Source organism: Marmota marmota, unplaced genomic scaffold (genome assembly GCF_001458135.2).
Source record: "Marmota marmota marmota unplaced genomic scaffold, marMar, whole genome shotgun sequence".
Taxonomy (NCBI): domain Eukaryota; kingdom Metazoa; phylum Chordata; class Mammalia; order Rodentia; family Sciuridae; genus Marmota; species Marmota marmota.
Genome location: NW_025999949.1, coordinates 33,744,503 through 33,756,609, shown reverse-complemented (window position 1 = coordinate 33,756,609; position 12,107 = coordinate 33,744,503). Strand labels below are relative to the sequence as shown.

At 52.5% G+C, this 12,107-nt stretch overlaps 1 protein-coding gene across 1 annotated transcript in view; it reads left to right on the top strand.

Moving 5' to 3' along the window:
- The window catches only part of Col22a1 (collagen type XXII alpha 1 chain), a 208,179-nt gene extending 196,424 nt beyond the window's left edge, over nucleotides 1–11,755 (top strand). The window contains exons 58-63 of the mRNA XM_015486301.2: nucleotides 683–727; nucleotides 3,451–3,630; nucleotides 5,279–5,345; nucleotides 8,128–8,310; nucleotides 9,711–9,788; nucleotides 10,607–11,755. Of these exons, the coding sequence (XP_015341787.1) occupies nucleotides 683–727; nucleotides 3,451–3,630; nucleotides 5,279–5,345; nucleotides 8,128–8,310; nucleotides 9,711–9,788; nucleotides 10,607–10,794 (741 nt within the window). The 3' untranslated portion in view covers nucleotides 10,795–11,755. The remainder of the gene's footprint in view (nucleotides 1–682; nucleotides 728–3,450; nucleotides 3,631–5,278; nucleotides 5,346–8,127; nucleotides 8,311–9,710; nucleotides 9,789–10,606) is intronic.
- The last annotated feature ends 352 nt before the right edge of the window (nucleotides 11,756–12,107 follow it).

Here is a 12,107-nt window from a genome sequence, read left to right as displayed (position 1 = left end):
GGGGGGGGGGGGGCTGCGGGCAAAGAAGGAGAAGGAGACATCCTGAGTGGACAGATGGACAGAGGGTCTGAGAGGGAGGCAGGTGTCTACGGTGTCGACCATGGGGCTGTGACCCTCGTTCCCAGGGTGACCACCCTCCTGCAGGTTGGGAAATGTAGAAGAAGGCCACTTCTGTAGGTGGGGAGTAGGTACAGAGGGCTTCCTGGAGGGGAGGTCTGTGGCCAGGCCAGTGAGCTATGTGGACAGAGGGCAGGAGCATAGCCCAGGCCGGGGAAGAATACAGGCAGAGCCAGGAGACCTCAGAGCTGAGTGCTCCCTGCCTGGGGCCCAAGCCTGTCACCTCTGCTGGAGCCATGGCAGCCGAGCCAGAGGGTAAGTGAGGAGAGCTTGTCTAGGGCTGATTCATGCTGGGCCTTGGGCCTGCCAAGGGCAGTGGAGTTCTGAGAGACGAAGAGGAGGAGTCTGGAGGGTCCACACGGGCTGTGCCATCATCAGTCAGTGGCGGGCAAGGACAGAAGGACAGCAGAGAAGAGGAGGAGGGCCAGGCCCAGGGTCTGGACAGGTTAGAGAGGAGCTCTCTGGGGATCTCAGGATCCCTTGTCTCAGCTCCCAGAAGAGCCAAGAAAGGCAGAGAAGCCAGGTGGCCTGGCGCGTGACTGCTGTCCCCTTGGTCTCATTGCAGGGTGCTCCCGGGAAGCCAGGAGAACCTGGATCCAAAGGAGAAAGGGTGAGTGGGGAGTTCAGTCCCCTGGCAAGGCTGCAAGTGACCTTTCCACCTGACCAGGGGACAGGTCCAGGACAGTGAACACATAGCCCCGCTGGGCAGCCGTCTTGTGCAGTGGCTTCTGCTCCCTGTTCCTGGAAAATTTGGAGCCTCACTAAGGCCGCTTCTTTCCTGGGGATGGCTGTAGTCTTTCCGCCATTTCTTTTTGGTTGTTATTTTGAGGAATAAAATCATCATCATAATTACAAGTGCAAAAGAAAGTGCCGGGCGGCTTCGGCAGATCCCCTCTCCATGTGTGAACGCGTGTGCGTGATGTGCCTGGCTCCCAGAGTGCCAATGTGCTGGGAGCCGGATTTGTTGCTGGAGGTGACAAGGGAACAGATTTTCCCATAATGAGTTGCCTTGGCGCCACACTCAGAGAGCCTTCCTTTACATTTCATTTCTCAAAAAAACAACAGGGGAAAGGTTGGTTGTTGTTGTTTGTTTCCTGGAAGAGGGAGCAGGGAACGTTGTCATCCTCGGGACAGCTGCTCCCTTGAGCGGCTTAGTAGGGCTCCTTGCCACAGTCCTGCATTTGGGCCACCATCCTGCTGCGAGGACAGGGATGTCACCCACCCTCTTCCCCGCCCCCGCTTGTTTTCCATGGTCCTGCAGAGAATTTATCTCGGCTTTCTTTGCAAGTTGGATGGGTGGGGAGCTGGCGGGCTGCTCCTGCAGCCCCAAGAGATCGAAGTGGAAGCAGAGAATCCCAGGCCTCCTCCCTCCTCCTCCGCTCTCCCCCACACCTATCTCCTTCCCTTGACTTTGAGTCCACTGATCCACGCCTGTGGCCAAGACAGGGTTGGCTCCCTCATGAGAGTGTCCCTCAGGCGCCTGTGGGGGCGATGGCTTGAGTTTGGAGGGGAGCCAGGGGATTGGACCGCAGGTAGGAACCTCTTGTCTCATATCTAATCAATAAACTGAGAGCTTGTCTTTCCCTGGTAAGTGGTTTCATGGAACCTGGCCAGGGAGCCGAGACTCCCCGTTCTTTCACACTCCTGGGAACACTTGAAATATGGGACAAGTCCTCTCACCGCAAAGTGATATGGAGATGCGCAATGAATAGGAAACACTGTACATGTGACAGGGCCTGGCATCTAGGTGGTTAGGGACCCGTGACTTAATAGACCCCTGAATTCAAAATCACCACGAGATGTGACAGCATCACAGTGCCCCCATGAAGTGCACACCAGCTGAGCTGCTGCTTCATTTACTGATATTCTGATAAGTGTTAAAATGTTCATTTCCTTCCTTCCTTCCTTCCTCCCTCCCTCCCTCCCTCTCTCTCTCTCTCTCTCTCTCTTTCTTTCTTTCAGAGATCTAACCCAGGGCATTAACCACTGAGCCATATTCCCAGAGCCACATTCCCAGGCCATTAAAAAATACACCCCCCCCCACACACACACCCCACACACATTTATCATTTATTTATTTAGAGAGAGGGTCTTGCTAAGTGACTTAGTGCCTTGCTAAATTGCTGAAGCTGGCTTTGAACTTGTGATCCTCCTGCCTCAGCCTCCCTGCTGGGATTACAGGCGTGCACGACCACACCTGGCAGTATTGACAGTTTTAAAGCAACATAGGGGCATACCTAAACAGTGAACACTGCAAGAAAAGTAACTGCAATGAAAGTTATGTTCCTCTTCCATCTCCCACCTTTGCCCTGGCTCCCAGGCTGTCACTCTGTGGCTGCTCTGAATCTCCCTGGAGTCTGTGCATACACCTGGGTTTCTGACCTTGCATGTTCCTTCTCCTCTACCCTCCGCACACTCCACAGGTCTTGCTCCTATCATTTCCACTTGGTGGCTGCAGAACTGTGAAGTCTTCCTTTTCAGAGACTTGGGTCAAGTCCTAGCTAAGCCACATTCCAGTTACCTTATTGCTCCTCTTCTTGGTCTCATTGTCCCCCCCTCTCTTTGCTACATCCCAGCAACAGAGTTCCATTAGTGCACTCTGAGGCCATTGATGTGGCTGTGCTCCCACACCATGGATCTAGCACTTCTGATTCAGGGTCAGGGAAGGGGAGAAAGGGCCTCAGGCAGCGCATTGGCCAGGAGATGACCCTCTGTGGACTCACTAGAGCCAGGACTGGGAATGGGAAGCACTGGTGACAGGGTGCACTCTCCCCAGCTGACAGAGGCCCAAACTGCACCAGGAGGGGGGCTGGCAGCTGGGCCCCCAGTCTCTTTGGGCAGGCAGAGGAGCTGAATTTTGAGGGTGCAGCCTGGGATTGGGAAATTCTTTGTTTTTTAAGGTATAAGGCGAAAAGTTGTGCTCCTTCCCCTTTCCCCTCCACCCCTCCCAATTAACCATGGTGGGCACCCCGTCTTTCTAGCAGCTACAGCGTGCTCTGTTGGGTCCATGGACCAGCACTTTGTTCCTGCTCCCCAAATGACAGAAATGCAAGTGGGCTCAGTCTGGGACTGGGGTTTGGGAATCAGCCTTCTCTTCCTGGCCTCCGCAGACTCCGAGGGCAGGTGGTGTTCCCTCTCTGGGCCGCCATGTCCTCAGGCTCACAATCAGGATGGAGGGATGGCTCTGGGCCCTTCTCACCCCAGGCTGTGCACAGGTCAGCCTGGACTGGGCCTGCTTTCTGGGTTCCTGGAGGAGAGCCCGGCGCCTCCTGCGGCTCACATCCTGTTTGCCCCCATCTGCACCCACACTGATGTGCTTCTCTCCTTCTCCAGGGAGACCCCGGGATCAAAGGGGACAAAGGACTGCCTGGTGGGAAGGGCCAGCCTGGGGACCCTGGAATCCCAGGCCACAAAGGCCACACAGGCCAGATGGGCCCCCAAGGGCCACCTGGGGAGAGTGGACCAGCAGGGCCCCCAGGGCCTCCAGGCCAGCCAGGCTTTCCAGGACTGAGGGTAAGGATGCCAACATTACTCCAGACTTGGGCTTTTGTGGGCCTGAAGAGAAGCCAAGGAAGGGTGCGGCCTTGGTCCTCCAGGGTCTGGCTGTGTGACTAGGGGCAGGTGACATCCCCTCTCTGAGCCTGCCCTTTCTTACTACAAAAGGGATGAGTAAATTTTCTTCCCATTTGTTATGATTGAATGAAATAACATGGGTGGCCTAAGTTAAGATATCAAAAATGGCGTTCTCTGTCCTGCTGTCTGTCACAGTGGTGATGAGTCCTCCAGGCTTCATCCCTTGGGCTGTGGAGCTCCTCTGTCCCAGGACCCTGTGCACAGGTCACTGAGAAGACACCAACTCCCAGACATGCGAGCTCCCCGCGGGTGCCCGCCACCTGCAACTGCACCTCTGCACTCTCTGCCTCCCTGGGCTGCTCATTCTGCCCTCTGGGTCTCATTTGTCCCAAGTGTGATAGGAAAGGCTTGTGTAGTAGGGGTAGATTTTTCCTTTTAGCACATTTCTTTCTAGTGGCAGGACTCTTGTTTTACCGGCCTGGTTACACAGGCACCCTTGCCTATAAATGACAAAACAGAGTTCCCTGGGTGTATTTGTTGGTGAGGACTGGTTCCCCAGGCCCTGTGACCTCCCACTCCCCACCAGAGCCCACCTGGTCATCTGGGACCCCTCATATGCCCTGAGCACAGTGTTGGGCACTCCATATCCCTATCTGCTCTGTCACTGTGTGTCCCTCCCTTCCTGGTGGTCGTGGTTGGTCTGAAGGAGGCTGGGCAGCAGAGCCTGTCTCCCAGCCATATCCAGGGGGAAGGCAGGAGGGTCTTGGTTGACTTCTGAAGCCCAAGGAAGCTCACCTAGACTGCACACCCTCTGCTGTGGCTCCTGATGGAACTTCTGAGACTCTCATACAGAATCCCTGGCCAGCAAAGAACAGGAGAATAAGGAGATGGAATCCCCTCCACACTAGCCCATGCCAGATGCTTGAGTGATAGAGAGGAGCAGAGCAGGACCCCACCCTTGAGTGGTGACTCTGCTCCAAAGCTGTCAGGCAGGTACACTGCTCTCCCGGGTCCTTTTGAGAACTGCTGCCACTTTGGGAGCCTGGGGCAGCACTCTGGCCTCTCTGACCTTCCCAGACATGGCCCAAGCATCAGGACTTGGTTGACATTTGTTAAGAGCCAGCACAGACTAGCCAGGCCGGAAAGAAGATCCTGGGAGCTGGAGGGGCCAGGTGGCCTGACAGGGGACTCAGACATGATCCCGTGTGGGGCAGGCCTCGGGCTATGCCTGCAAGCCAGGACTTTGGCAGAGAGAGCTTGGGTGAAAGACCCCATGGGCCCAGCGCTGAAGACAGGGAGTGACGTAGGCACAGTGGTTTGTGCTGGAAGGAAACCTGGCGGAAGACCTGGAAGGTGTGGAGGCAGGGGCAGCAGTGGCTCCAGGAGAGTCCAGGCTCCGTATGGAATTGGGTGGCATTGCCTGCGGGGCAGAGAGGGAGGAGGGGGCGAGAGACGTAGGACAGAGTGACGGGGAGGCTGTGCTTCCCCACTGACAGGGTGGCTGGGGACTCCGTGGTTTCCCGAGTCATCGGGGGCTTGGGTGGCGGGAGCTACAGGGAAAGGAATGACCTACCCGCCTCCCTCCTAGGGGGAGTCCCCGTCCATGGACACCCTGCGGCGGCTCATCCAGGAAGAGCTTGAGAAGCAGTTGGAAGGTGAGTAAGCAGCCCTCTCTGTCCTCCTCCAGTGCTTGGGCAGCCTGTTTGGAAAGTGCCCTGGGAGCAGCTCCCATGTGGAGTAGCAGGGCTGAGGAGGGGAAGCTAGAGCAGCAGTAGCACGGACCCCAGCACGGGGGCTTCGCCCTGGGTCAGGAGCAGCACTCAGCTGACACACAGGTGCTGGGGCCTCCCAGCATCCTCATGGGGAACGCGTGGTGTTAGGAAGATGGTGAGGAACAGGGATGCTAAGTAGCTACCTAGGGCTGGACAGCTGGCGGGACCTGGCCAGGCTTCGCACCTGGGTTGTATAATCCATCCTCTGAATCACAGGCAGAAAGTCACAGACGATCCTTCTGCAGGAAAGAGGAGGAACCTGTCACTATTTCAGGCACAAATGGACAAAGGGAGAGGGCTCATTTATAGATTTATTCATGGGGTCGTGTCCCAGTTACTCTGCATCTGACACGTGCCAGACTCCTGGGTCTGAGGACAAAGAAGTAAGCAAGGAGGCCTCTTCCTTCCCCTCGTGGAGTCCAGTTGGAAATAGTCCATATCCACGTCATGCGGGCAAGAAGTCATCACCTGGAGCTGACCGCAAGGGAGAGGCGGGGTGCATGAGGGGGCACTCGAAGGAAGGAGAAGGAGCTGGGTGTGGTGGGTCTGAAGGATCAAGGGTGGAAACTCCAAGTTCTTCCTCCTGGGTATTAACTTTGCGGGTTAGAAATGGCCTCGGCACCTTACAGAGTTTCTAGACAAAAGCGGGCACAGCTGCTTTGTCTGGCTGTTCTGGATGGAGCCTCTGCTAGGCTGGGTCCTTCCTTCCAGCACTCCTTTGAGGAGGAAGCACTGAGTCTACTGTGAAGATGAGACAATCAAGGCTCAGAGAAGTTGAGCAAATTGCCCAGTTTGCAGAAATAGATGACAAGTCCCCGTGGGGCCTTGTTCCTGAGCAGCAGGAGCGGGGCTTGGCCAGGCTGAAGACCCCACCTCTGCCTGGGTCTTACTCCAGAAATGCTGGTCTGTGACACAGTAACAACTTCTGCAGGACCAGATTCTCTGTGACTGAATGCAAAGAAAGATGGCCTTGGTGGCCACCAGGCCCACTGTATGTCCTGCCCAATGGAAAGGCATGCCAGGCCAGCAACTGGGCTTTTGAATTCTGTAATCTTCAACCCTTAAACTTGACACTCAGCAGAGAAAAGTCACTAAATAGATTTGTATACTCCACTTAACCCTCCCCAGGCCTTGGTTCTACAATTGCTGCTACTATGCCTGTTACCACCACTAGACTTCCATTACTACCCCAAGACTTCTGTTACCACCAGTTCTCCTACCGTGTCTGCTATTGCTACTGCCAATGATTCAACTACCAGGGATGATACTATACTGCTGCCAATGAGGCCACCATCACTGCGTGTGTAACTACTACTGCTATTGCCAGTACTGCCACTACAGCTGCTACTGTTGATACCACTACCACCACCTTCCAGAACTACTACTACTACTGCTGCTGCTGCTGCAATACTACTACTACTACTACTACTTCTACTGCCAAAGCTGCTTCTGTGGCTGCTACTACTACTACTGGCAGTGTGACTACTGCTGCAAGAACTACTACTGTTACTATTACTAATACTACTGCTATCTCCAGCACAACTACTATTATTGCCAAAACTAATACTCTACTGCCACCAATACTACTACTGCTACTACTGTCTATATTATTTCTACTGCCCAAACTACTACTAGCTCTGCTGCTGATCCTACTAGTACTATTGCCAATACTTCTTCTACTGCAAAAACTACTACTGCTGCTACTGCCAATACTGCTATAGCTGCTACTTCCAATAATGTCTCTAGAGATGATGTCAGTACCACTGTGGCTGAGGTTACCACTGCAACCAGCATCAACATCACCACAGCCGTTGCCATCTGCTGAGCACTTACCAAGGGTCAGGCACAGCTTTGCTGGAATCATGTCACTCTGTCCTTACACCAACCAGGGAGTGGGTGTTATTTCATTGCCTCCTTTTTACAGAAGAGAAAAATGAAGGCTATAAATTTATTCTATTTTCATGCTGAGTAATATTCCACTGTTTAAAAGAAAATAAAATTATAGCATTTGCAGGTAAATGGAGAGAGTTGGAAAATATCATGCTAAGTGAAATGAGCCAATCCCCCCAAACCAAAGGCCAAATGTTCTCTCTGATATGTGGATGCTGATCCATAATTGGGGGGAGGGAGATTGAAAGAACTTTGGATTGGGAAGAGGGGAATGGGAGGGGATGGGGTATGGGGGTAGGAAAGATGGTGGAATGAGACGGACATCCTTGATGTATGATTCCATAAATGGTGCAACTCTACATTGTGTACAACCAGAGAAATGAAAAGTTGTGCCCCATTCTTGTACAATGAATCAAAATTCATTTTGCTGTCATGTATAACTTATTGGAACAAATAAAAAAAAATTAAAAAGAAGAAAACAAGAAGAGAAAATACAGACTGAGAGAGGCCAAGTGGCTTGTCCAAAGCTGTGTGGCTGGTGGCAGCTGCCTTGGGCCCCCCTGATGGCCACCACCATCAAGGCACCCTATGACCTGCCCAGTCAGAAATGCACGTTCAAGTGCTGTACCTGTGCTCTCTGTGTGTCACGGCTGCTGTTTGTGTTGTGGTCTTTGTAGTCCTGGTCCCTTGCTTCCTAGCTTTGCAGGGAGTTCCCATTCTGCCCTTTATCCTCCATCCATTCTTCATGAGTGTCTCTGTTTTCTGTACTCCATAGCCAAACTTGCCTACCTCCTGGCCCAGATGCCCCCGGCACACATGAAGGCATCTCAAGGCAGACCTGGCCCCCCAGGACCCCCTGGAAAAGATGGGCTTCCGGGTCGAGCAGGCCCCATGGGAGAGCCTGGACGCCCTGGCCAGGGGGGTCTGGAAGGACCCTCTGGACCCATGGGTCCCAAAGGTGAGTAGACACAGGGGGGTGGTGCTTGAGGGCTGAGGAGAGGGGGGTGTGAGCTGCGAGCTCTGCTGAGCCACGTTCCTCATTCTGTTCTCACTCTCTGTAGCTTGGTCACACCCTGAATTTTGGCATCATGTAATTTTTTCCTACGTTGAAGAGGTTTTCATACTTGACATTTTAGCAGAGTTGTGCTAAGAAGATGGACTCCACTCCCACCCACTTTCTTGTTCTCCCTCCATCTCCCCCGATCAGGTTTCAGTGGTACTGTAACATGCTCTCCTCTTCCTCTGCTGAGTTGAGAAGTAACTGAGGAATGAGACATTTAATCTCCAGGCAGTGGGGAATAAGTGCCAGCATTTAAATTACATCAGGAGGCTTTGAGCTACAGCAGAAATGGCCGTTAACTGTCCACTGTCAGTGTCCAGCACTACCTGGACACTGCAGCCCTGGACAGCCGTACGTCCCTCCCTCAAGGGGAGGGTCCTGGCTCCCTTGACCCACCGCATCTTGGGAAGCTGGTCAGAATGCTCGCTTCCTCTGCAGCCAGGCAGATATGAAGAGCAGAGAGGGGGAACCTGATGACACCTCAGCCTGAAATTCACTCCTTTCTGATAAAGACTAGCACGGGGAAGGAGGGTGCAGGTAATTGTAGCTGCTCCTGGGTGATTGGGAGGAAGGGAAACAGATGACCCTAACATCTCCCATTTCTTTATTATTAATTTTCATTCTCTGTAATAGTTCTCCTACATGAAATGGTTTTTGTTAAATTTGTGTGTTCTAGTTCAACCCACAATAGTTCATAAAGCAAAATACACAAAAGAATTGTCCATAACAAGCATAAGGCCTAGAAAACAGTAGACTGGCAGAATCCTGAACAAATGTAATAATTAAAACAATAAAAATAGGTGATTCAAAGACACCACGAACTAGCAGAATTTAAATTTGGATTACAAAATATATGTATGATGTACCTAAGAGATAATTGGGAAACAACATGGCAAAAAGTGATTGATTCAAGAAGTGGGAGAGAAACAATTTAATTATCCTATCTGTACAAATCTCAACTCAAATATGGTCCAAATAACCCCTGTGGGAATGACTCGGATCTCTGAATATGGCCCTGTTTTTATTCTTAGGATGGCACTGACTGCAATCTGTATCACATAGAACATTCCTTGAGAGTGTGTGTGCGCATGTGTGTGTGTGTGTGTGTGTGTGTGAGAGAGAGAGAGAGAGAGAGAGAGCGCGCATATGTGTACACGGGGACGGGGAGTGTGAGCCAGGGTGGTTTTGAGTGGGACGCTGCAGCCACAGTGTTGTGCCTCATGTCCTGCAGCTGGGACTCCCTGTCTCTGCCCTCATCATGGGTCTCTACCACCAAGGGAGCATGTTTTTCTCCACAGGTGAACGAGGAGCCAAAGGTGAGCCAGGTGCACCTGGAGTTGGCCTCCGAGGCGAGATGGGACCCCCCGGAATCCCAGGTATGGGGCGTCTGGGGTCTGTGGGGGGAGTGGAGAGGAGAAACACACAGATGTGCTCCATCTGCAGCCACGCAGGACTCGGGAAGGGAGAGATGGTTCAGTCAAGTGATGATGAGACAGAGCAGCTCCGTTTTTATTAAATATTTCTAAACTTCTTGAGGCAAACCTCATGAGTCAGAAACCCCAATAATTTATTGAATATTTCAAAATGGCTAGAAGAAAGGATTTGGATGTTCCCATCCCAAGGAGATGATCAATGTGTGAAGCAATGCGGATGCTGACGGCTCTGACATGACCACTGCACATTGTGTACATGTCCAGGGATAGCTCACCAAGCCCCGTATATACACACAAACACAGGCAATTACCATGTCAATTAAAATGTAAGTGAACAAAACATCCTGAGAAAGAGTCATGTGCACTGGGGCTGATGGCTAGTGGTCAGGACTTGGTGTCTCCCTCTGAATGCAGAGGCACCTCCTAGAACTATGTGAGGACACGGGCTGCCTTGGGTTCTGTGTGACTCTCAAGTGGAGAATAAGCTCCTCCTGGCCCAGGCCTACCCTGTGTGTCTTTCTCCATTAGTAGCTGCCTTAACCTTCTGGTTCACATGGTAAACTAGGACACTCCCTCATGTCCTGGTACTCCTGGTCCCTAGCATTTGGTGGGCCACTGTAATCACTCAGACTAGCGTACCCCGATGGGAGGCTCTCTGAGCAGACTTCAGGTCCTGGTGCACATGGAATGGGGGGTAGCGGGGCTCCTTGTTCTCAGGGGAAGCACAAATCACCTTCTGTTTCTTTTGCTTCTTGCGCCAGGTCAACCTGGGGAACCGGGCTATGCTAAAGATGGAATCCCAGGGAGTCCTGGTCCTCAGGGAGAGACAGGACCAGCTGGACACCCTGGCCCTCCAGGCCCACCTGGGCCCCCTGGCCAGTGTGACCCTTCCCAGTGTGCCTACTTCGCCAGCCTTGCTGCCCGGCCGGGAAATGTGAAAGGCCCCTAGAAGCTTCTTGAAAGTCAGAAGACTGTGGCAGATTTCTGAAACTTGAACTTGGAGCCCAGTGGGAAGCCAGAGGCCTTGAAACGTCTCATCTCTTTCCCTCTTCCCACTTTCCTCCCTCCCCCTTTTCTTTCTTTCTCTTTTTTCTTCTTTCCCTCTCTCTCATTGTCTTTTCTTGAGAGACCTCAGAATTATTAAAACCAGCAGGTGCTGCTGGCTGTTCAGATTATTATTAATATTATTATTATTGTTAATTATTATTATTCCATATTCTGATGCTTGTGAGTTTTTCCCTCTCCTCTGAAGCTGGGGAAACTTGATTGAGGGGCAGGAGGTGCACCCATCTGAAGTGCAGCTGCAATTTTACGGAAACTCTTGGTGCTACGAAGCCCTGAGCAGACACCTGCCGAAGTTACCTCTTTCCTTAAACAAAAACTAGGAAGTGGAGCCAGTGAGCTGCTATTCCACCTGCGCCCAGAGGTTGTCCAGGGAGGAATCATCTAAAAACCCCCTCCTCCCAGGAGAGAGGCAATAGGCAGGAGGGAGGGTTTTGCAGACTTGAAGAATGTTCTGGCCTCCTGAGGGCAAGTGCAAAGAGAGAGCTAAGCCCTTGGGGCACCTCGACCTCTGAATTTCAAGCTTGCGGGAAGCCAAGAAATGTCAGGGGCATTGGCAATGGCTCTGTGGGCCAAAGGAAAATCAGTATTGAAGTAGCCTGGAGGTTAATTTGCTCCTCCACCACGGGTAGGACTCCTTTAACCTCCTCATGTTGGTGTCCGTCATATTAATTGTGAAATAAAGGAGTCCAGTGACCACTCACGTGTTCCCTAACAGTGGGCCACTGGCCAAGGCACTGAGCAGAGCTGCGTCCAGGGTTCCAGTGCTGAAATAATTGCTTTGGGTGTACATGTGTGTGACATGCCCGGCAGAAACAGGTGCTCAATAAATTCGAGTTTCCTCCTCAGTTCCTCTTGTGGTTCGTTTCTTACCTCCAGCGTCTACCTGTGCCTCCTCAAGTGCCAGGATAAAACTGGGGTACAGAGTCCTCTTGTTCCGTATGCATGCTGGCGACAGTGAAGGCATGCATGTGTGTGACTGGGCTAGCCCTGGGCGACTCATCCTCACATCCTTCTCCAAAGCCTCTTGGTGAGCTAGCCTGGAGCTGCTCCTCATCGAGGCCCCCTTCAAGCAGCTGTCTGCATTTTGCGCTGGGAAGAAACCATTGAAGCGTGTGTTATGCTGGGTCTCAGTGGGGAGGGGAGCTCGGGAGCAGAATGCTGCTTCAGTAGGACCCACCCTGCCAAAGTGCATCTGCT